A 22,294-nucleotide genomic window follows, 5' to 3' on the forward strand; every position below is an offset into this window, starting at 1 on the left:
TCCCCACTGGACCAGGTTGCCTCTCTTCTTTTTCAGTTGTGTCATTTCAATCCAGTGCTCAGATGGGTGGGGAACAGTCTCCCTGTGCTGTGGTCTTTCTGCAGTGCAGCTCTCTTCAGGTTTTTACTGTAGATGAGAAGGTTGGAGGGGATCCCCTCTGACCTGTCTGCTGCTGGAAGGCACCTGTGCCTTTCTGGCAGGTGCTTTACCCAACCCACTGTTAACAATTCCAGTGCTGGGGATCCACTGCCTCCCAGGGCAGTCTCCTCCTGTCATTAACAGACCTGGCTCTTAGTTGGTTCTGATGTTTAACTGACAGCTTGGCTCTCAGTATGGCACTTCACTTCTTCCTTCTCCACAGCAGGTAAATGGTGCCTGTCTTCTTCAAGCTTATTTTTGTGTTCAAAAACTGATTTACTTGATCTTTCAGCAACGTATTAGCACGGTTAGTTCATATGGATTTTGTAGGACTAAAGTGTTTTGTGTGTTTTTTGCAACTTCTCTAGGTCAATTTTGCTCCTTTGAAGTCAACAGGATTTTTTTCTATTGAACCAGGACTGGGCCACTGTTTTAAATATATCATATGTAGGTACTGTTTCAGAGCTTCAGTTCAAAAATAGCTGATGTTTCTGCCTCAACCTGTTAGTGAAAAGTGCTATTATTGAAGTACTGAAGGTTTCAGCACACTGTGTTCTTTAATTACTCTGAGTATATTTGAGTTGTTGGAAACAGCTTTTAGTGCTGGAGGGTGATGGTATCACTGTCTTAATTCTGATGCAAGGCAGCACTGGAAGGACAAATTAGTAATGCCTTTCATTTCAGTTTATTTCACAGTGAATTAGAAAGACTGCTCTTTATTAATGGGAATTGCTTTTTGCAGCAGTATTTTCCAGCACTGTGGCTCAGGGGACTCCAAGGACTCTGGTTTGTGTAGTGTGAGTTTTGAGATCCTCCTTATGTTGATCAACTGATTCCTTTCTACCTGTTGTACTCAGTTATACCTGAATGTGAGAGATGTCTGTTCACTGTGTCAGCGTAGTATAGGCATCTAGCTGTGAAATGAAAGCAGATTGTTTCTCGTGAATCAGTTCTTCCTGAAAGCTAGGATTTCAGGAGCATGGATAAAATGGTTATGCCAGTTTGAATTTGGGAAGATAGACTGTTCCTCTATGTTTATCACTAAGCTGTGATGATTAGTGAAGGTTTTGAGCATTGGGACCAGCTGCCTTTCTTGCAGATTAATATGATTATAAACATAAACATTTAATTTGAGGAATTATTTTCTTTCCTAAGCTCTGGGGAGCTGTAAGGTTATACTTTTGTGGAAGTGTCTTCCATAAGATAGGATGTCTGTTTCCTGTAAGTTTCTATTTATTTTTACAAGATAATAACACTTAGCATGGCATTTCCATTTCTATAAGTGAGCATTAGCCCAAAGATAAGGTCAAATATATGTGATTCAAAAGCTTCACTTGGTGTCTGCAAAATTTCCAATTTCAGTATCTGTGGAAGAGATTAAGGTGAATGTGGATGTGTTGACATGTTCTGTGAGTTGAACTTGCAGCAAAGCTGCTTTATTCGGTGTTGGACTTGAGGTGTGAGTAGGAATACAGAATCACAGAATTGTTGGGGTTGGAGGGACCTCTGCAGATCATCCAGTCCAACCCCCTTGCCGAGGCAGGGTCACCTGTAGCAGGTGACACAAGAACATGTCCAGGTGGGTTTGGAGTGTCTCCAGAGAGTGAGACTTCACAACCTCCCTGGGCAACTGTTACAGTGCTCTGCTGTCCTCAACAAAAAGAAGTTCTTCCCCAGAAGTGGAACCTCTTGTGTTTAGTTTATGGACATTTCTCCTTGTCCTGTCACTGGGGACCACTGAAAAGAGCCTGGCGCCATCCTCTTGCCACCTGCCTTTTGAGATATTTATATACATTGATGAGATCCCTTCTCAGTTTTCTCTGAGATGCTTCAATCCCTTAATCATCCCTGTGCCCTCTGCTGGAGCCTCCCCAGTAACTCCTTGTCTTTCTTGTACTGAGGAGCCCAGAACTGGCCACAGGACTCCAGATGTGGAGTTCTTCTTGCAGAACTACTCTCTAGTTGGTCACCCCCAACCTGTACTGATACTTGGGGTTATTCCTCTGCAGATGCAGGACCCTACACTTGTAGAACCTCATTAGAGGTGTCTCTGTGCCCAACCCTCCAGCTTATCAAGGTCCCAGTGAATGGCAGCACAGCCTTCAGGTGTATCAGCCACTCCCCCCCAGGTTTGTATTATCAGTGTAAGAAACACTGGTTTGAAATGCAGGTCTGAAAGGTGTTCTTTGTCTGTGTGGCTTTGTTTTAATAAGGTTGCAGAGATTTGTTTGGACTTCTGATAACACTTGTGTGGAGCCCGTTCTCCTTTTTGACTGATTAGGTACAAGTGTACAAAACTGTCCAGGGCAGCCTGGAGTTCTCTGGAAATGCCAACACAGGTAGGTGATAGCATTTCCTTCCGAGCCATCCTCGTGTGGCTGGTAGAGGCATGGTGACAGCTCTGGTGACAGTCACCACGGCTTCCTGGAAACACTCGTGGCACCTTCTTGGGGTGGTCTGTGGGTAAAGCATCTGTGGCTGAAACCCTGTTTCCCAACTGCTACAATCAGCACTGGAGATGGACAGATAGAGCCAACTCACTCCCACCCACCAGAGCGACTGTTCCCACCTGGCACCGAGGAGACTGTCACACCCCTGCCACCCAGCCAGAGGTGCCAGCCACAGCCTCACTGCCACCTTCTGCATCATGTGCACAGCCAGTCCTGCTTCCTTGTGCTCACTGGGGACAGTTCTCAAGTTGGTGTAAGGGGTTGTATCAGGAAAATGTCATGGCTCTTCGAGTGTGATGAGATTTTGTTTTTTTTTCAGTTTTACACTTTACTCCTCTCCAGAACAAATATAAAATGTGCTTGCTATAGTGAATGTAAAACCCTATCTGGCAAGCATGGAGATGGAGGAGTTGCTGAAATAGTAATTCCAGATATTTCCAGCTATGTATTCCAGTTCTTAGAAAGCAGGAAGCTAAGGCAAATTCACTTGCTTGGAGTGAAATTTTTTAAACGCCCTAATTACATTTTTAATAGCGACATATACGGTTAATGCTTTCATTTCCACCAGACTGTAAGGTGATCCACTGTCACCAAATTGATGGTGGAGTTAAAGCATCAGTGCTGAGAACAGTATCCTCTTGTATCTCACCTCGGCTCATGTTAAGTGGCAGGAGTCAGTCAGATGCACACGGGTTTGGTTGTTACTGACATGTAGCAGCTCTGGTGGCCCCAGTTTCACTCTCTTGCCATTCTGCCTGTAGGTGTGGGATGTTTCCAGAGAGCAGGCAGGGAATCCCTGCAGTGCTGGCTCTTGAGCTCCCCTTTCCTTGTGCTGGGGGTGGCTGCCTGTACAGACAGGTTCACATCAGCTTCCCTTCCAGACAGGGGTCCTGAGGGCACGGATAGAGGGGATGGGGGAAGTGGGGTGGGGGTGCCTGTAGCAGAAGATCAAATGTTGTGCATTAGAGCACTGCACAGAGCACTCCCACCCTTCTGCTTCCCTGGTGAATTTGGGAGCAGGCACATGATGGATACTCGTTTGTTCTCCAGGCTTTTGCATTTGACTGGGATTTGGCCTGCAGCCTGTGTGTACCTGCAAGGGCAAGGCAAGGAGGTGCTTCACCCAAGAGCAGTGACGGATGAATGACCACGCTCTTGGGTTTGTTTTTTTTTTAAAGATTTTATTTTGCCAGAGCAGCAGATTTAATGAAAGAGAAAAAACATGCAGTGTTTGTGGGTTTTCTGCAGTTTGCCAATACTTGGCTCTGGGGGAAATGCTGCATTGCAGGGAGGCCTTCAGGCTGTCCTTCAGGCTGGATTCCTGACCCCATGCATAACCATGGCTTTGGAGAACTGATGCTGTGCTTCCCCCAGGATGCTGACACACAGCACCCCTGGGTCCCTGGAGACATCCTGAGTTTGCTGTGCTTTGCTTGTGCACTGTGGTGTGAGCTCAGGGGATTATGGCTGCAGTGCCTGTAACTCAGGAGTGCTGAACAGACATGGTCTCTCCTGGGTGGGGATACAGTCCCGTTCTGCTGTTGCCTCTCAGTTCCTGGCTGTGCTGGAGATGTACTGTCAGCTGCATCTTCCTGCAGGGAGAACCCAGCTTTTCCCTGCTGCCTTTCTGCTGCACTGAGAAGCTGGCTTGGATGTCCTTGGACAGATCATCTTTTCATTCTCCTTTCTTTCCTCTGATTTTCTGCCAGATCACTGTTTAATGCAAGGCATTAATGCCACATCTCTTCTCTGTGGAGTGTAACAATACGTGTTGGAAATCAACTGATAACTTTACATGATCTGTGAGCTGAGTCTGAGCTGAGAGAACAAACTCTTCTGGCATCTCTGCCTTTTCTATGAATTGGCAGCAAAATAGTTTCTGCTGACTGGAACTGACTGCTCTGGGGCTGCTGGGAGGCCAAATCTGAGCTTTCTGATTTCCTTCAAAAGACTCAAGGCACTTGATGACTTACCTGCTTTGGACTGCACTCTTCCTTCCTGATGTACTCCCTCTCTTGTGCCTTGCTGCATCTGTTGAAGTCTGAAATAAGTAAATTATCTAGGGTAAGAAGGAGAGGCAGCAGAATTCCAGATCCTTTTTGAGAGGGGTTGGAAATTAATAGAACACAGATAATCTGTTTCCTAAGCGTTCCCCACCTTCTGCAGTTGGCTGAAAACTCACATTGCACTGGTGCATGCAGGAGAGCCACCTTACTCTAGTTGTTATTGTGGCTAAATCTTCCCAGAATCTCTACCTACATGATACAAAATTTAATAGGTCTAAGCCAAGACTTGCACTCTGCCTGCCAGGCAATGGGCACTGCAGGCTGTGGCCACCCGAGGATGGAGGTTCTTTGTGGTTAGTGAGCATAGAACATAACTGCCCTGGGCTTTGGTTTCCAGATGCAAACAGTGGGTATGATTGTGACAGAATCCAAGCTGGGTGCCTGCAGGAATAGGCATCTTCTGTACCTCTGACTGAGCTCACATAAGCATCCTTGGAAATGTTTCTCTTGTGGTTGCCAGTTTCTTCCTTAAGGAGTGTGAGGTGCTGCTGAGCTGTTGAACCAGCTGCTGAAAGCAGATACAGATCCATAACTATCCCTGAGCATGGATTCCAACACCATGACTAGAGATCTTGGTAGAAAACTGGGCATCCACTGTACTGGGGGGGAAATGCAGCTTCTGTCCTAGGCAGCTCTTGGGTAGCTCTCTCAGCACAGAGAACAGGGAAATCCATTAGCAGAGACCTTGGGTATTAACAGCTTGGGTTTTTCGGTGTTTGAGCCTCTTTAGTCTTGTCTCTCCCAGTTACAGGTGTGACTGGTGGGGAGAGGCAGCCCTGCTTCTGCTTTGCCTGCCAGACAGCTCGATAAGGTCATCCCTGGCCTTGCTGATGGCTTGCACTGGGACTGCGTGGGAGGGCATTTGGGATTAGTAACTCACTGTGGTTCATTACTCTGTCAGGTCCTGCTCTTAAATGAAAATACAGGTTTCCTGGGAGGCGTGTTGAGGTGTTAAATGAAGTTTAAGAAGTCCACAAGATAATAGAGCCCATTGATCCATGGGGAGTGCTGCATGGTGTGATCCATGGCAGGCTTGGTGATCGGCAAGGCTTGGAATTCACTGAAAACTCTTGTTCAAAAATGTTTCCATGTGACTTAGTCTTTGTCCCAAGAGGTTTAACTGGAGCCCTGGAATATGAATAGCAGCTGTGAGAAGGAAGAACTAGAACATTCCATATTTAGGTAATTTCCTAATAACCTCCCAGTTTCCTAAAAATAGTGCAGGATAAAATGCTCCACCATACCAGACTGGCGCTGAGCTGGGAAATGGGAGTTGCTGGATAATCTAAGACTCACTCTATTGTGTCTCACTCTGACACTGACATCAGGAAAGCATTTCCTATTTTTAGCTTGCAGTTGTTCCAGTGTTTTAAAATTCCTGGATAAATAGATATCCATTATTTTGAATTGAACGTGCACACTGATATCTCAAATAGCTGTGAATATCTCCACCTTCCTTTAGATCAACATTAAATATATAGTTAGGGTAAACATAAAAAATACAGTTCTAAAAATATTTAATCAATATATAGCATCAAAAAAGTCTGTCTTTAACTTCCTTTACCAAACTCTCCAGGTAACTTACATTGTTTATAGAGTGTCTGTTTTAGGCTGAATCTGTTCCAAGAACTCTTGTTCACTTTCTCTGATCTTTTCCTGTTTATTTTCCACTTCGCCCTTAAGGCAATTGCTTCCTGATGGAGGATCTTCCCCCAGCTTTGTGCAGGGCTCTGCCTCCAGTGCCACCATCTCATCACCTCTCAGGTGTCATCACGCTGTTCTTTCCTGACAACACCACAAGTGCTGCACAGTCTGGACATTGCTTGTTTCTGCTTCTCAGCATCATGCAGCAATAGCAGTGCTGGAGTAAGTCTGTGTCTATCCCAGGAGCAGCATTTGGTGGGCAAACAGTGTGCAGGGAACACAGTTCACTCACATTTATTCCGGCTGCAGACTGAAACCTTTGTCCTCTTGCTTTTCATGTGCACTGGAGGCAATGAGTTAATAATCCCCTATTTGTTAGGCACCAAGAATGACTGGTGACCAGAAAGCTGCAGGAAAGAAAAGAATATCTGATCTGTGGGAGAAGAGTTTAAAGGCCTAAAGCGGAAAAAGAAATTGGAGATGTTTGTGTGGCCACAACCTTTTCACACAGCTGTGCAAAGGACAGGCCTGGCCTTGATGGATTAGAGTCACCTCAACAAGCAAGGAAAGACTACAAATTAGAGGATCAGAGGAAGACATGTTGGGGTCGAATGAGGTTTTATCACAAGCTTCAGCCTCTTCGAGTGTCAGCTTGGATAAGAAAAGAAACCAAGAAAAGGTATGATGCTGTCAGTGTAATGCTCAGCCCTGCAAGAAGTGCTTTCTAGTGCAGAAAAACGCACCTTTCTGGGTAATGCTTAGGGCTGTGCAGATTTTGGGGCTAATCTGATCTCTTTAGTAGAAGGAACAGGAGTATTTAACCTCATGATTCAGCATAAGAAATGTGGGTCAACAAATATTTTGGTATTTTCAGCTGCGGACTGGGGACTACATAGACAGTGTTCCCAACAGTCACTGAACAAGTGCTGAGGGATGCAGTGGCTTTCAGTGATGGTGGAGTGTGTCCTGCAGTCTGGGCTGGTGCCCTTTGCCTCTCATCTCCCTGGCTGCAGCTTGCAGGCTTTGGGCACAGCAGCCCTATATGTGTTTTGGTTCACTTGGTCTTAATTTTTTTGAAAAATAGGATCCCTTTAGTTACCAGTACATCTGCAACACCTTTCTTGCCAGAACCCATCCAGGTACATATTCATATTTCAATTTTAAACCAAACATACCGCAGTGAAACACCCATCATTTTTAGTGCTCAAGCTGTACTTTTTCACTTGATTTTGAAGATTCAAGTAATACCTAATTTATCTCCATTTTCCATGAGCTTTAAATCTTTGTATATTGGTGCTTCAGGAGATTGTGAATCCACTTTCTTTTTCCATTAACCATACCTACCTACCTACTTTTGCAGATTTCAAATGTTTATTTTGCTAACTGTGGCTCATCCTGTTTCACAGCAGCTTTTAAAGAACATGTAAGGTTCCTGTTTCTTAAAAACAAACCCTTTCAGCCAAACCTGTGATCCCTTCCTGGGCAGGGCATCCGTTTCATTTGATGCCTGCACTGTGGTGATCTCATTGCTCGCTGTGTGTGTTCCTGCCCTGTGCAGCACTCAAAGGCTCTGGAGTGGCTGTAACTCCAAGAGGAGATGCTGCTTTAGTTGCTGCCCCACGTATCTGCTGTACCTGTGCTCCTTGGAACACTGTCTGCAGCTGGTCCTGGTGCTTGAGGACCCCTGAACAAATGTGTATCACTGGGGCTTGTTGCAGTGGCTCAGCTGTACCTGAGCCAGTGTAGCCTTTCTGCTTCAGCTCTCGTTGTCTGTGTCCATTACATCCATCTGGGAATGTTTCTGCTCGCTGTGTTTTGCTCTCCCCGTGTTCCCTTGTGCAGAGAAAATGCCTGTGCTGTGTTGCCTCCCATGGAAAGGTGTTTGCCTTGCTCAGCTGGGGTTGCATGGGCTGTGATGAGAGTTACTGCTCATGGCAATGTGGTTTTAACTCTATAGCAACAATATTTTTGGCAACAAGGGATCATTCAAGGGGTTCAAGTAGGAAAGGTGATGTGATTTATATGTGCCATTCCCATTTTCACTCGTGGTTTGACCCTCTCCTGTGTCTCTTCTTGGGACTTCACACCCCTTTGTCAGGCTCTGATGCAGCGCCAGCAAGTACGTCCTTGCTTGGAGTCCACTGTTTCAAAGTCAGGGTAAACTGCAGGGTATTTGGTGGCAAATTCCTTTGGCAGTAGAAAAGGTAGTTAATCTTTGCTTCTGAAAGGAAAGTAAAATTTGGATGTGCAGTCCCTTTGCACCTGAAAGAAGCTTAAACCTGTTGGAGATGGGCTAGGTGGGGTATAAATGAAGGCAGTAACTGGAGAGGACAGCACAGCAGGAGTCAGATGTGGGAGCTTGAATGTGGTGTGATACAGGACTGGGCTGACAGGTTGGCCTGGAGATTTTGGAAGTTAATAAAGGTCAGCTGGATCAGCCTGCGTGGGTTGGAAAGGGCTGTCAGGTCTGATGAAGGAGGCTTTATCTTGATTTTTCTGTAAATATTTTTTCTGCCTTCAATTTACTCCTGTTTTTCCAGGCACTTGTCAGAAGGGTTCGGCTTAGGACATGCCCTTTTGGGTCTCATTCCTGTAGTCACAGGCAGCTCTGGGGTAGAGGGAAGTAAAGTCTGAAGGACATGCATTTCAAGCCACAGGCCTTGGGACTGCATTTAACTGCATTTAGATCCATATTCAGATACAGGAGCGTTTTCAATATCATGTTGATACAATCAGTAAGCAAACAATGACTTCTTTCTTTTGAATTTCCCATGGGAGAAATTCTGATTTATGGGTCAGTTTTAGCTTTCCTTGTACATGCCTGGTTACCCATCCTGTCCCTGGCTGCTTCTGCTCCAGCACAGCCTGGCACCAGCTCCTTGAGCAGCACTCACAAGGCTTCAGAAGGGAGCAGAAGCTGAGGCAACCCTCAAAGGGGGAAGGGCTGGGGAGAGGCAGTGCAGGAGATGAAGCTGAAGAAGTTCTGCAGAGCAGAGGGGAGAAGCAGACTCTGATGTGAAGTCACAACTGGCAGTAAGGGCCAGTGAATTTACCTCCTATCAGTCCTGCCAGTCTTTCCTGCAATAGAAAAGCCCAAACAATAATGGGTCACAAGATGAGAGTGGATATGAAGGGCACTGCTAAAATCTGAGATCTCTGCTATTAATACAAACACAAACAGGTGGGGTAAAATTCCTGAGTGGTGTGGCCGTGCTCCCAGTGAAGGCAAATAACAAACCCAGCAGTGTGTGACAAAACTTCTGTCCTGGATGATTTTTTTTTTTTTTCCTTTCCTGAACCCAAATCTTACCTCCAGTTAATAGGCATTCACAAGCAAGTCACACCAGTCAGGTAGAATTTGTTATTAGTGTTTTATCTGTTCCCAAATACAGATGCTGCTGAGAGACACTGAAACCCCTCAAACAGTAAGAGGTCTAGAGCCTAGGCTGTCAGAGGAGGGGAAGGTGGATATGGGCTTGTGTAACTGTATTTAAAGAAAGGTGAAGGAGCATTTTTTGTACTGTCAGAGCCTCGTGGCAATGCAGGATGGAAGAATCTCTGCTGGTCTTCACTGGCACATGCTGGGATTTTTATTACAAAGCTCTGATGTCGAGCACAGGGGTGTGGGTGAGGAAGGCTGTTGCACTTTGCCAGTCTCTGTGTCATCAGCACATTGTTCTGAACAGAAGGTGACAGCCCTTTGGCCATCTCCCACGGATTCAGGATAAGGACTCACATGCAGTTACAGCTGCAAAGTGAAAGTCCTCCAGCATCCCACAGCATCACATTGGTGGGGGATAGGTAGGGGTGAGCGACTCCTGGAAATCTTCCCAAGCGCTGGATGAGTTTTTCTGCAGTGCAACACATCAGGGTGGCACAACTCTCTTTTCTCACAGCAAGTAATTTTGAAATATTTGACACCACAGCTCACTTGGGCTCTTTTTTTTCATATCACAAACTGTTACCGTGGAGTAATCTAAAGGTAAACTCTTTTCATTACGTGGCACAATCCTTTTTTAAAAAGAAAACAGGAAGAAACCCAAACCCAAACTTCAAAAACTTAAATGAGAAGGAGGGAAAGAAGAAAAGGATCAACTTTGTGTAGTTTAAAACCCATATCCCCGAAGTAAATACCAAAGAGCGTCAGCCCTGCCCTCTAGTGCTGCCGGCAGGTGAGATGCTGGTGCAGAGTTCACAGCAATGCTGCTCAAGCTTGAATATTCTTTAAGGTATATTACTGTGGGGATTATCGTGTTTTTCTGTTTTCATTTTGAGTTTTTTTTTAGTTGGGTTTTTTTAGGGTGATGGTGGCGTTTATAGTATTCCCATAGGATTTTGCTGCAAGACAACCAGTCAGACTTTGGTTGACCACAGGCTCTGTAAACAAAACCAAACAAACCTGAAGTGTCTTGAGCATCCAAGCTAATTATTATGATAAAAATTTAAAGGAGCTGCAAGGGAGTGTTTATGTGATTTGTGACTAACTGGAGCTTCCCCTCCGCAGCATCGAGGGCGAGTACGTTCCTGTGGCGGGCGACGAGGTCACCTACAAGATGTGCACCATCCCCCCGAAGAACGAGAAGCTGCAGGCAGTGGAGGTGGTGATCACCCACCTCGCCCCTGGCACCAAGCACGAGACCTGGTCGGGGCACGTCGTCAGCCCCTGAGGTGTCCCCGGGTTGACCTGTGTGGTCACTGCTCAACAGCTGCCTGCAGGGGACCTGTCCTGAGAATATTCTACGTGTTGTTGCAGGAGGAAACACTGTGTTGTCAATGAAGCAGAAGCAGGCCAGAATTACTGTTTTTTATAGCTGGCCTGATTTAAAAAAAAAAAAAAAAAAAAAAAAAAGGCAATTCGAATGCTAATGAAAAAAATCTAGCATAATGTGTTTACAAAAAATGTATTTAAAGAGACCTAGTTTGTGTGCTTGGTGGAGGAGGGTAGGTTTGTTTTTTTCCTTTCATCTTGTGAACTGATTCCAGGAAATGCCCAGGGGGAGTGGGGAGAGGTTTAAGGAGGGCTGTTCTAGTGCAGATGGCCATAACTCCAAGACCCTGGCATTGTGTGAGCCCTCTGTTCCCTTGGACTGCTCTTCTGTAGGGTTACAGTACATTTATTGCTGATAACAGTGCCTGAATGCCTTGCCTTGAGAGAGAGAGGTGTTCATTGCTGCAATTTGTTGTCCTCGTGGAAGGAAGTTCACAAACAGCAGCAGCCACGAGGTGGAAATTCTCCATCTAGTGGTTTCCAGTGCACCATCTGCACATGCTGTGGCTGCACGAGTGTGGAAACTGTATTGGGGTTGTAAAGTCAGGATTGCTTGTGAATTTACTTAGGTGCCTTGATGGTTGATTAGCAACAAATTTTATAGGCCAGTATTAAATAAACAAAGTTCCAACCCAAATTAAAAAAATATGGTTCAAGGTAAGGGGTAGAAAGCTGTAGAATAGTGGATAATTCATGGCCTCTGACTGTGTCTGAATTTAGACAAGGCTGAAGATGACCTTCTGGGTGGCAGACAGTTGCCTCCCTGCCACGGTGTGCCACCAGGCAGGCAGGATAACTGCCCTTCTGAACAGCAGGCTGTGCTGCTCAGGTGACCCTGTGTAAAATACTGTGTGAGTTACTCAACAGGCTCAGCTGTCTTGGTGAAGTACATTCTACATCTGCTTCCCTGAAACTCTTGCTCGGTAGGACGTGATAGAGTTACTCTTCCCTTCATGTAGTTGTAGTGCAGCTAACTTAGTTCTGTTCCTATTTACCTTCCACATATTTTTTTTTTCAAATGCAGCATTTTTCTTTATCATGTTCCTAACAGTGGATTTTTATTGACTTTGCAAATATAATGATAAAAAAATTAAAATAAAAAAGATGGCACAGCTCTTGTCAGTTGTGTGAGCCAGTGTAACTCCAGTTGCCTATTTGCAGTTCTACCAGCAGGTGCTTGCTGTCAGGACGTGTCCCAGGACTCCCAGGACAGGATCTGTTCTGAGGGGCTGAGGTCAGTAACTGCTGTGCTGGCTTGTTTTACCTTGGCTGTACCAGTATCACACTGTGGTGTATGATAAAAACCAGTCTTAGTGGGGTTTGGAGCTTGGCTTTGTTTTTTATGACCCATAAGACTCGGTAGTGGTGGATTTATCACTGTCCAGCTTGTTGGAGTATCACACACTGCTTTCTTTACAATAAATGCGACCATTATAATGCTTTAACATGTCTTCAGTCTCCTCCCTGGGTTGGTGGTGGTGAAGATGATCAAGGAGAGGAGAATGCAGGTGTCTGATATTTAAAAATGTTATATAACAAAACTTGGGAAGATAAGACAGTTTTGATGCATGAGGTGCATTACAGTTCCCTCTCCTTTTTTTGTAAGCTCTTCTGGGGATTTGGGTTGGTACACAAAGATTGTATTCTCCCATTTTTTTACTGAGCAGGTATCACATAAACTTGGAAAGATTCAAGTCCCTCATTTCTTTGTACAGAGAGGCAGTGTGCAACAGGTTCTGCTTAAAGTATTTTATTTGCCAAAATGACAAAGTGAAACAGTAATTTTTCATTATGAGATTTGATTCTCCTTTACTAAATTGTTCATACACAAGATTACTTTTATAATGCCAGATGAGAAAGGTAATATTAACAGTTACATGGATTGTCAGATGTTGACTTGAATTTTAAGAGAAACATAATTCAGGTCATTATCTTAGTGCTAAAATCTCATTTAACCTTAATTTCTTTCTTAAAAAGAAAATCAGAAAACTATCAGAAAGTGACAGAAGTATATTTTGTTACTGTGATGAAGTTACTTTGATTATCTTTACCATTTTTTTTTTATTTTTTAAATAGTCTACAGATTGTAGGTACCATGATCCGACTGTACCTTGACAACACAACCATTCTGAGGAGGTAACTGTGGCCCCAGCTGGTCCAGCCTTCCCAGGGGTGGGAGACTTGAAGCACCTTCTGACCACACACTGGAACACACATGGGATCAGGAACTTATGGCTCAGTTCAATCTTCCCAGCTCCATGAAGAAATAAATCCTTTCTCTTCTACTCATCTTCCAGTTTTAGTCAAGAAAGTCCCAAATGTCTTATAATTCATGATTTTGTAGCATAAGGCAGTATTTAAAAAAATAACTCTTATAAAATGCTCATCTTTTAAAAAGCAGCCTCAAAATAAAAAAACTAGGGATAAAGCCTTGCAGGCAAATTTCAAGGCCATAAATCAACTAGAGGCAGATTATGCCCGCCCTTGCCCCCTAAAATGTAATTAATTAGTTAAGGATGTTTACTGATGACTTAAAAAACCAATAAAAAATATAAACCAACCCAAACACAAAGAAAACAGTACTTGAAAGGATGGTGCTAAATGTGCTCTGCTGTGTTCCCCTGATCAGCAAGGGCTCTTCAATTAAAACACTTCCCTTCAGTAATGACTGACCTGCAAAGCACCTCCTATTCATTACACAGTTACAAAACACAATACAGAATGAAGAGGATGTTTCAAGTTATTAAGCTGTTTTAACCGTCCTGTAAGTGTGAATTCTAAAAGTCTTCTATTTAAAAAATAGCTCTTCACAGATTCTTCTGGTATCCTCGGGGGATGTGACGCTGTGGCCTTCTGTTCTGGAGTCTGTGAAAATTTCATAGTCATTCCCTCCCTGGAAGCAGAAGAGGATTTAGTTTTATTTAACATATAATCACACAGAATGGACATATAAAGGAAAGAAGGGCCTTTTTCCAAGGAGCTGCAGTGACAGGACACCTGACAAGGCTCAGGGAACAACAGCAGTGCCACCTGCATGAGCAGAGATACCTGAGAGCCCCAGGGAGCACTGCAGGAAGCAGTTCCCAAGTTTCTGTTTGCTACTCTGCTTGCACGGGGTCAGCAGCAGCTCTTGGTAATTCAACACTCTGAAAATGCTGCACTGCCACTTACAGGGTTTAAAATGAACTGTCCATGAACTCCATGCCAGAGGGACAGGTGATTACTTTTGCAGCTGATGTCAAGGGAGAAAAACCTTTTAATTTCATTGCCTTTTTCTTTTAAAATTTCACCTTTGCAAGTTTATAAATCTGTAAAGTTCTTTGTAACTTGAGTTTTATTACTCTCAGTTCTTACAAAACTAAGCCTTTTCTTGTAAAACTTAGCCTGACCCTGTCCCTTGGCCATATTCAGACAGCTTTCATTTCATCCAAGTCCTTGTGCTTGTCATTGCCCTCACAGGCTCTTGTCAGGTCTCCGCTCAGGATTTTTAAAAGCCTCTGAATTGCCCTGCTGAGCCCAATGATGGGGGACAGGGACTATGTTCAGTTCCTCAACGTGGAGACAGTGGTGAGCAAAGGAACAGCATTAAACTAAATGGGAAATACATATGTTTAATAAACACCAGCCAACAGGAAGCATCAATCTACACTAGCCACACAGGATGATCAGTTCATCACATAGTCATGTCACCTAGGTTTTTAACAGAATTACAGAAGTTCCATTTACAAACAATTTCTATTAAGTTTGTCAGGAACCCTGTGTTCATTTCAGGAAACAGGAGGAAAACCTCCCAGCTCTCCCCCAGCAGCACAGCCAGTTAAACATGGATGTGTGTTTGCACCCTGACTTCAGCTCTCATCAGGAATAAGGTTGAAAGGTTAGAACCTACAGTACTTGTGCTTTAAAACAGCTCTGAAATTAATACAACAAATTACTCACTGGCATAGTCTTGTCTCCGAAGAAATAAATCGTCTTGTATCCATCATTGGCAACAATTCCTAAGCAGTACCTCTTGTCCCAGCCATCGGGGAACACATCAATGCTTATCTGCCCTCCTAGGATAGAGATGAACCAAGCAGACTGGTTTGACTGTAAGAAGACATTTCTGAGGGGAGAGGAAGTGAAGAAATCCTAAACTGGGTAAGATTTTAGGCAGGGGGAGCTTTGCAGAAGCCACAGAAATATTGTGAGACCCTGGAGTTAAGTCTTGTAAGTACAGAAAGTGTTTTATAGGGTAGCAGTTATTACAGTTGTGATTTAGAGATGATTATTTATCCCTTAAACAAATGTGAAAGTCTTAGTGTGTTCCCAAAAAGCGAACTTTTTTAGAAAGAAAGGGCACAAATGAAAGCAGTCATAGGTGTATGTACAGCCATAAAGTCTTAGGCAAAAGACTTTCTAAGGCTTTCAGAATAGAAAAAGGAGGAAATCAGCCTTTTAAAACACACCCTAAGAGGACAACAACTGTTCCAATCTGAATCCTTGGACTTCCCCAATACCTAAAAGCATGATCCCCAGTTGAAGCAGGTGTCCTAAAGGTATTTACAACATGCTTCAGGAGAGCTGCATTTCAGTTCATTTCTGCCTCAGTGCTTCAATACCACAGCACTAATGGCAACCAGACTTTCTGAAAAATAACACAGGGCAGGAATGTGGTAATATATTAGGAGAGAAGGGAAAAAAAGAAGGAATATTAATTCCTCCTCTATTATAATTTTTCTCTTTAAGCTTGCACTTGCTTTTGGATTCTTTCATTCCTCCCACACAATGCAGTCAGAACTGAAGAACCAAGGGCAGCTGAACAGCACTGATGGAATAGTTCTGATCAAAACTGATTCACAGAAACAACTCTGACTAAATAGAAGCATATAATATGTTTCAAAATGAGCAGAATCAGTCATACAACTGACATTACAGGACAATGAACTGATGACAAGAAATGAAGTTCTCTTTGTTGATGGATCACAATTAAAATGTCCCAGTGAAAGCTTAAGAGGAAAAAGATGCTCAGTCTTGCCTGCAACCACCCCCAGTGAGAACTGTCACACAGATGAGATGGGATATGTCACAGCCACAAGGCAATATGACTGTAATGAAATTTAAAATTAACTGATGTTTTAAATTACATTCTTTTAAAGTATTACCTATAGAAAATGTGAGGCCTTTGCCTGCAAATTCTCTTCGTAAATCAGCCACAAATTTCTCTCTTATATGCTCCTTCTGTTAAGGAAAACCAAAACAAAACCACACATCAGTGACATGCTGTGTTAGTTCATCAGTGAAAAGATAACCCCCCAAAACATCTCAAATATATCCAGAGGTCTGAGTACTAGGACTGTGATACAGCCACATTTTATTACTACTGGCAGCATGCTGAGAATCTTCCCACTTTAATCTGTTACCAACTTGTAAAAAAAAAAAGAGCAAAACTTCACGTACATGCTGAGATGTTTGCTTTTCCATCTGAAAATCTTAGAACACTACAGAAGTGTGCTTCAGCTCCCAAAAATATTCAGTCTTACAAATGGGAAGACTGAGGCATAGGAAGGAAGAGTCTAAAAAACTGCTACTACTCTTCTGAGGTGGTGTACTCCAAAAAGGGTTTTTTCAGAATGCTTAGGTATCTTAGATATCCTTCAGCATCCATTAACTGAGTCACAGGTAAAGTCTGCTTTTGAGGAATTAGGTTTCAGTTTTTAATTGGGTAAGAAACAGTTGTTGTGGTGTAGCAGGAAACAGAACTCTGGTGGCTCAGATTCATTTCAGCCTTGCACATTTAGCTGTGTACAAAGGAGGATAAATAGTGAATAGTTTGATCTCAGCTGTTAAAATTCTGCCTTAAAAGGCTTTGCAGAGGACAAGTAAAGGAATAGTTTTATTGACTTGAACAGATGCAGGCTGGTACATTAAAGAGCTCACCAAGGAATGGTTTATCTAGGACAGGATTTTTACCCCATGTGTAGAGGTTGGGTGTTCTGGATTAAAAGAAACATGAGTCAAACCCACCCCTTCTGCAAGTAATCATTGTTAACCATTGCCACAAAAAAACTATTGCCTATCTGCTGAGGTCTGAATGAAGAAGTTCATTAAAGTACATGGATTACAATGAAAAAAATTGCAGAAAGTATAGAAGTTTTTTAAAAATCATAACCTGGCTGTAACTGCCTCCTCCAGGAGAGCTGGGTATTTTCAAGAGCTGTAACTCACTTTATCGAGTTCATAGAACTCAAGTCGTTCTTCCTGGCTGCAGCTCCTTCCAATGGGGGACACATTTAACATCCCATTCCGGAACTCAATGAAAGTGCCTCTGGAAAAGGATTGATTAACCAGACAGGAAACAGATGAAAAAATGGATCAAAACACTAAATATCATAATGAACTTCTGTTTAATTCCGAAGACAGTGGGAATCAGCTGCCTACTTCAGCCTCTCATTGTATGCATAAACCCCCACACATGTAGGAACCAATACCTCTGGCACCAAGGAGTGTTTCTGAGTTTTATTTCAATCTGGCAACCTCAACATCATCCTTTCTGACTTCTAAAAGTACGACTTGGTTTTAAAAGTGTGACTGGAGCATCCCATCCACCCAATCCTCAGAGCCAGACAGGCCAAGCTGGCTGTTTTGGGGTGAAGCTGCAAAATTCACATCAATCTGGGCAATGTCCTACCCTGCCTCACATGGTGCATTTTAGTGCCTGAAACAGCTGCACCTCACGTGTCACACAGAGCTGGTCTTGCTGCACACCTCTCATTTCTAGAAAACATTATGCTGCTGAATTCCAAACACAACAAGGAAACATTCCTACTTCAAAACTGGGTCTCCTTCCCTCTTAAATATAAATACTGATTCAGTCTTTCAAATCCTATGCTCCAGCTGGGAGCTTGTCTTTGTATGCATGGATTGAGCTGTTTCACATACAGAGTGTTCATAAAACCACAAATTACTCTTTTTTTTTTTTTTTTTCCTGAGCAGCCTGAGCTGAGCTTTACCTCCTGATGTCCAACACTGTAACAAGGAGAACATGTGAGAGGTGTGTGTGCACATACCTCTTCTTTGGCAGTTTAATCTTTGCAATGTAACTCAGGCAGTAGTTGATTAGATCCTGAAGAATGTCCTCACCCAGGTGACCCTGAATGCTCTAACAAAATAAACACCATTCAACCAAGGGTCCAGAATTTGAGATTCTAAAAGCAAGTCATATGGAAAACACAGACATTGGATAATCAGGCATGGTTAATACCACAGAGGAACAAACACGCCTTCAATCAGTAACTCTCAGCTGATGCACACAGAGTATTAACTGAAGGCTCTCATTTTAATTTTTGTTTACTTTTTTTGTTTTTTACCCATAACACCAAACTGTTATACATCCTTTAATATGCTCCCTTATTGCACCGAGTTTAGAAGGAAACTGTGGGCCAGAGGCAGCAGCCCTAAACAAAAACTGCAGTTAATATCTGCTGTAGCCAAGCATGAAGAAATGGAGCTTGTTCCTGCAGTAACCTGGAACCACTGCTCACGGGAGCAATTTCAGCCAGTATCTCTTTTTAAATGTTTACTCTCCATTACTTAAGTTGAACATTACAGGCCAAATGAATGATCCATTAACAGGGGTAACACATGAAAACAGCAGCAATTTTGGCCTTTGTTAGAAGGGTGATTACAGAGGACTGCACTGCAGCAACAAAGCAAAGTCTTTAGAAAATCTGTAGAAAATTTCTCTTTCTCACTACTGGAAATTTCACACTTACCTGCTTGCTCAGGAATTTCCCATCCTTGTACGCTACAAGACCATTTTCTGGAAACACGTAGTCATATTTTTCAACCACTGTAAGCAAACAGAAAGACAGTAACACATCCTTTTTCCCCACATGTTTAATGCAGTTTGCCTTACATGCTGAACAGGTTAAAATACAGCAAACATTAGATCCTAAAGCATGAAAGATTCAGCAGCATAACATTAAGCACAGGATCAAAGCCACTCCCATTCCTCACTAAGATTAATGCACACCTCAAATCACAAAAAGTCACTCAGTTGAGTTACCTGTGTTTTTGCTCAAAGGCTCTTCCTCTCCTGAAAATATGCCTCTTGGCATTAAGTGTAAGGAAGTGACTGAACACCTCAAATACTGCAAAAACGTGGCACACAGCCTGGTGAGAGAGCAAGTCAAATACTGCTCTTTTACGTTTGTTTCCTCAGTGTTACTAATCTTCAGCAGATGTCTGGCAGTTGTGGGACTCTTACTACAACACCACAGAATGATATGCCTTAGTGGAGACCACTTGGAAGCCAAACAAATTATGAGTTATCTGAGCATGACAGGAGGCTGTCAGTGGCATCAATTAAGTAAAGACCATTAAAGACACAGAAAAGGAAGCGTCTCTTGTAGGACTAGAGTGAGAGCCCATCGCTGCACCATAACCCTCATAACAAAAGGGGTTTGTTATGCGGGTTATGGTGCAGTGAACAAAGTCAGACCATCCAGGGATGTGCTCACAGCTGAGCAGCCACACGTGGGTGTCACACGCACAATTCCACCGTAAAGCAGCAACGGGAAAAAGCCCTCCCAAGGTTCTGCCAGGAGTTCACCATCAGTTCACAATCCCTTAATATGATACCGAGGTACGCGTAAAATGAAACAGGCTGCAGTTTCCACGTGCCAGGAAACAGCTCTTCATAGACTGAGTGCAACGCGACATCACCGGGAAGAACAGCTCAAAGCAAGGGAGGAGGGGAACGGACAGGGTTTAACCTGCGTTTGACCTTCCTGACTTCCCCGTGGGTAGCTCGGGGTTGCACCAGCGCGGCCCTTACCGTCCTCGCCCAGCTGCTCGCGGATCTTGGCGAAGTCGGAGCCTCCCACCACGCCAACCTTGACCTTCTGCCGCAGCCGCTGCAGGAACGCCGCCATCTCCGGCGAGATCCTCTGCGCCCAAACACACCCGTCAGCCCGCCCTGCGTGCGGCATTCAGCCGCTCCGCAACCACCACCACAGACCGGCAGCACCGGCTCCGAGGGACGGGGAGGATGTTTCTGCTTCCCCCTTAAGGGGCGCGGCAAGTTCGCCCACCCAGCCCGAGGGCTCGCACGCTGTGGGACACCCCCCCGCTCCCCCAGCGCCCACAGCCCCGCGGTGACAGCCCGGAGCACACCTTCCCCCCCCCCGCAGCCCCGTCCCGCACTCGCCTGGCGCGGGGCCGTGAGGGTCCCGTCCACGTCGAACAGGCAGAGCGCTGCGGGCGGCGGGGCCATGGCTGGGCCGGGCCGGGCCTCCCTCCCGGCGGGCCCCGCGCGCTGAGGGGGCGGTGCGGCCGCGGCGGGAACATGGCGGCGGTGAGCGACGGGACGGGGTGGGAGGGGATGGAGTGGGGGCTGCAGGGGACGCGCCGGTTCCCGTTCCTTTTTCCCTTTTCCCTTTCCGTTCTCGGTCCCCTTCCCTTTTGCTTTTCTTCTCCCTTCCCTTTCCCCTCCCCACGCGTCCCTGCCCGGGGGCGCTGGCTCTCGCGTGTCACAGCGCGGCGGGGGCAGCGCCAGGGTGCCTTCCTTCCTGTTATCCTGCACGTCCCCGGGGTCTGGTCCCTCTTTCTTCAGGCCCTCTCTCGGTGTAGAGCGCTCTCCCCTCTCCCCTTTTATGGTGCCTAGTCCGCTTTTTTTCCCCCCTCGTTTCCTTAAATTACCTTAAGTGGTTATTTAGCAAGTCGCCGATGTCATCCCGCGTTCCCTGCCCTCTTTGCTTTGAAGCGGCCCGTAGTGCCTTGGTGTGGCTCGAACGTGAAAACCAAACTGCGAGAGAGGCAGGGGATGCCGTGGGGTCCGTTCAGTGAGCTAACTGGTTATCTCAGTTAACTGTGTTATCCAGAGTGTTTTCCAAGTGTTATCCAAAGTGTTTTCCTTTGCCCCGGGGGGATGTGAGCACGAACACCCGTGACAGAACACTGGTTTGTGGTTACTCTGAGCGGGGGTTTGTGCTTTGCTGTCTGTAGGTGCCCGAGGGACTGACTAAGCTCACTGTGGTTCAGTTATAAAGAGGGCTCAAATGATGACCTGTGGGAACCTTCCCTTACAGGCTTGGCTCTGCACAGTCAGGACTAAACTCTGCGTGGCACCAGCTTTTGGGAGGTGTCTACAGAAGGAGCTCTGGACAAGGTCATGGAGAAGGGGAGATGCTCGCCCACCCTGGACTTTTGGCACGTGGGAGTGTTTGCAGCCACAAAACCAGCAAGTCAGTGGTGTTACCAATTACCTCAGGAGACAGTCTGTGTGTCTGTCCCATTCAGCCACTGCTGCTGCGGTCCAGCAGAAGGCTGTGGATGGGAGGACAGAAGAGTTCAAACTGGTCTACAGGTTTCCAGGAATAAAGTACTGCAGGGTCGTGTCCAGACTGAAGCTGTTGCAGACTGCCACCACCGTGGTCACGCTGCCTCCCATCTGGTACCTCTACCTGCAGAACCAGGTGTCTCAGAATGTCGTCTTATACGCAACTGGCCTTGCAGTCTTTGCTGGTGCAATGTTGTATAGTATGAGTTACTTTTTTAGAAGAATTATTGGATTCATCTACTTGAGTGAAACTGGCCAAACTGTCAGAGTGGCCCACTTGACGTTCTGGGGAAGACGGAATGACATTTACTGTCCCATAGAGACAGTGGTGACTTTGGATGAAGTTGGAGACAGCAAGGAGGAGCTGCTTCTCCAGTTCAAACGGTACAACAGCACAGATACTTTATATTTCACAGTTAAGTATGGACAGATTGTAGACAGAGAGAAGTTTATTCAAATATTTGGAGAACTTGTGTGATGCAGCAGCTCATTTCCAGTGATTTTCCATGTTTCATGTTCATTGTGCTTGTTGTTCCATGAGGTTTAATTAGTTTACCACACTGACACCCCTCTCCTTTTCCTATGCAAAGCCTGCTGTAAGTGCACCCAGCATAGAAAGTCACAGTGGTAAAGAATAATCCACTGGATTAAATGTCTTTGCAGCTTGTTAATGGTGTGAGGAGTGTCTGTTCCATGTTGGGTTCAGTGATGTCTGTGTTGTGCTGTCACAGCAGTTCCAAGTCTGAACTGTCCTCCATGCAACGTGCACTAGGAGGCTGCATTAGTCGTGCTGACCCCAACTCCTCAGCTGGCCCCTTCAGTTGTTGTGAAACGGGAAAAACTCTTGAAGTGAAATACAGGAGCTGCCAGAGCACCCTCACTCCAAATTCAGTGTTTCTTTCAGCCA

The 22,294-nt window shown here is 45.0% G+C and overlaps 3 protein-coding genes across 3 annotated transcripts in view; 2 read left to right on the top strand and 1 right to left on the bottom strand.

Annotated features, from left to right (window-relative positions):
* CARHSP1 (calcium regulated heat stable protein 1) overlaps nucleotides 1-12,511 on the top strand; it is a 35,221-nt gene extending 22,710 nt beyond the window's left edge. The window contains exon 4 of the mRNA XM_050317053.1: nucleotides 10,803-12,511. Within this exon, the coding sequence (XP_050173010.1) occupies nucleotides 10,803-10,965 (163 nt within the window). The 3' untranslated portion in view covers nucleotides 10,966-12,511. The remainder of the gene's footprint in view (nucleotides 1-10,802) is intronic.
* Nucleotides 12,512-12,800: 289 nt separating this feature from the next.
* On the bottom strand, nucleotides 12,801-20,347 carry PMM2 (phosphomannomutase 2). The gene is made up of 8 exons (XM_050317051.1): nucleotides 20,257-20,347; nucleotides 19,885-19,996; nucleotides 18,821-18,897; nucleotides 18,116-18,207; nucleotides 17,274-17,373; nucleotides 16,211-16,286; nucleotides 15,006-15,121; nucleotides 12,801-13,959 (listed from the first exon to the last, which is right to left on the bottom strand). The coding sequence occupies exons 1-8, from the start codon at nucleotides 20,320-20,322 to the stop codon at nucleotides 13,855-13,857; spliced, it is 744 nt and encodes a 247-aa protein (XP_050173008.1). The 5' UTR covers nucleotides 20,323-20,347; the 3' UTR covers nucleotides 12,801-13,854.
* TMEM186 (transmembrane protein 186) lies at nucleotides 20,281-22,058 on the top strand. Its single transcript, XM_050317050.1, has 2 exons — nucleotides 20,281-20,403; nucleotides 21,137-22,058. The coding sequence occupies exons 1-2, from the start codon at nucleotides 20,395-20,397 to the stop codon at nucleotides 21,863-21,865; spliced, it is 738 nt and encodes a 245-aa protein (XP_050173007.1). The 5' UTR covers nucleotides 20,281-20,394; the 3' UTR covers nucleotides 21,866-22,058.
* The last annotated feature ends 236 nt before the right edge of the window (nucleotides 22,059-22,294 follow it).

The sequence above is a fragment of the Myiozetetes cayanensis genome, unplaced genomic scaffold, assembly GCF_022539395.1.
Source record: "Myiozetetes cayanensis isolate MyiCay16 unplaced genomic scaffold, myiCay2020 scf20-37, whole genome shotgun sequence".
In the NCBI taxonomy this organism is placed as follows: Eukaryota; Metazoa; Chordata; class Aves; order Passeriformes; family Tyrannidae; genus Myiozetetes; species Myiozetetes cayanensis.

What these genes read in the sequence shown, in the direction of transcription:
- PMM2 (XM_050317051.1), bottom strand. Translation starts at nt 20,322, where the DNA reads ATGGCCCCGCCGCCCGCAGCGCTCTGCCTGTTCGACGTGGACGGGACC. An exon ending in CCCTCACGGCCCCGCGCCAG is followed by an intron (nt 19,997 to 20,256) that starts GCGAGTGCGGGA and finishes GTTTGGGCGCAG; the next exon opens with AGGATCTCGCCGGAGATGGC. An exon ending in ATTAAACTGCCAAAGAAGAG is followed by an intron (nt 17,374 to 18,115) that starts GTATGTGCACAC and finishes ATCCTTTTCCAG; the next exon opens with AGGCACTTTCATTGAGTTCC.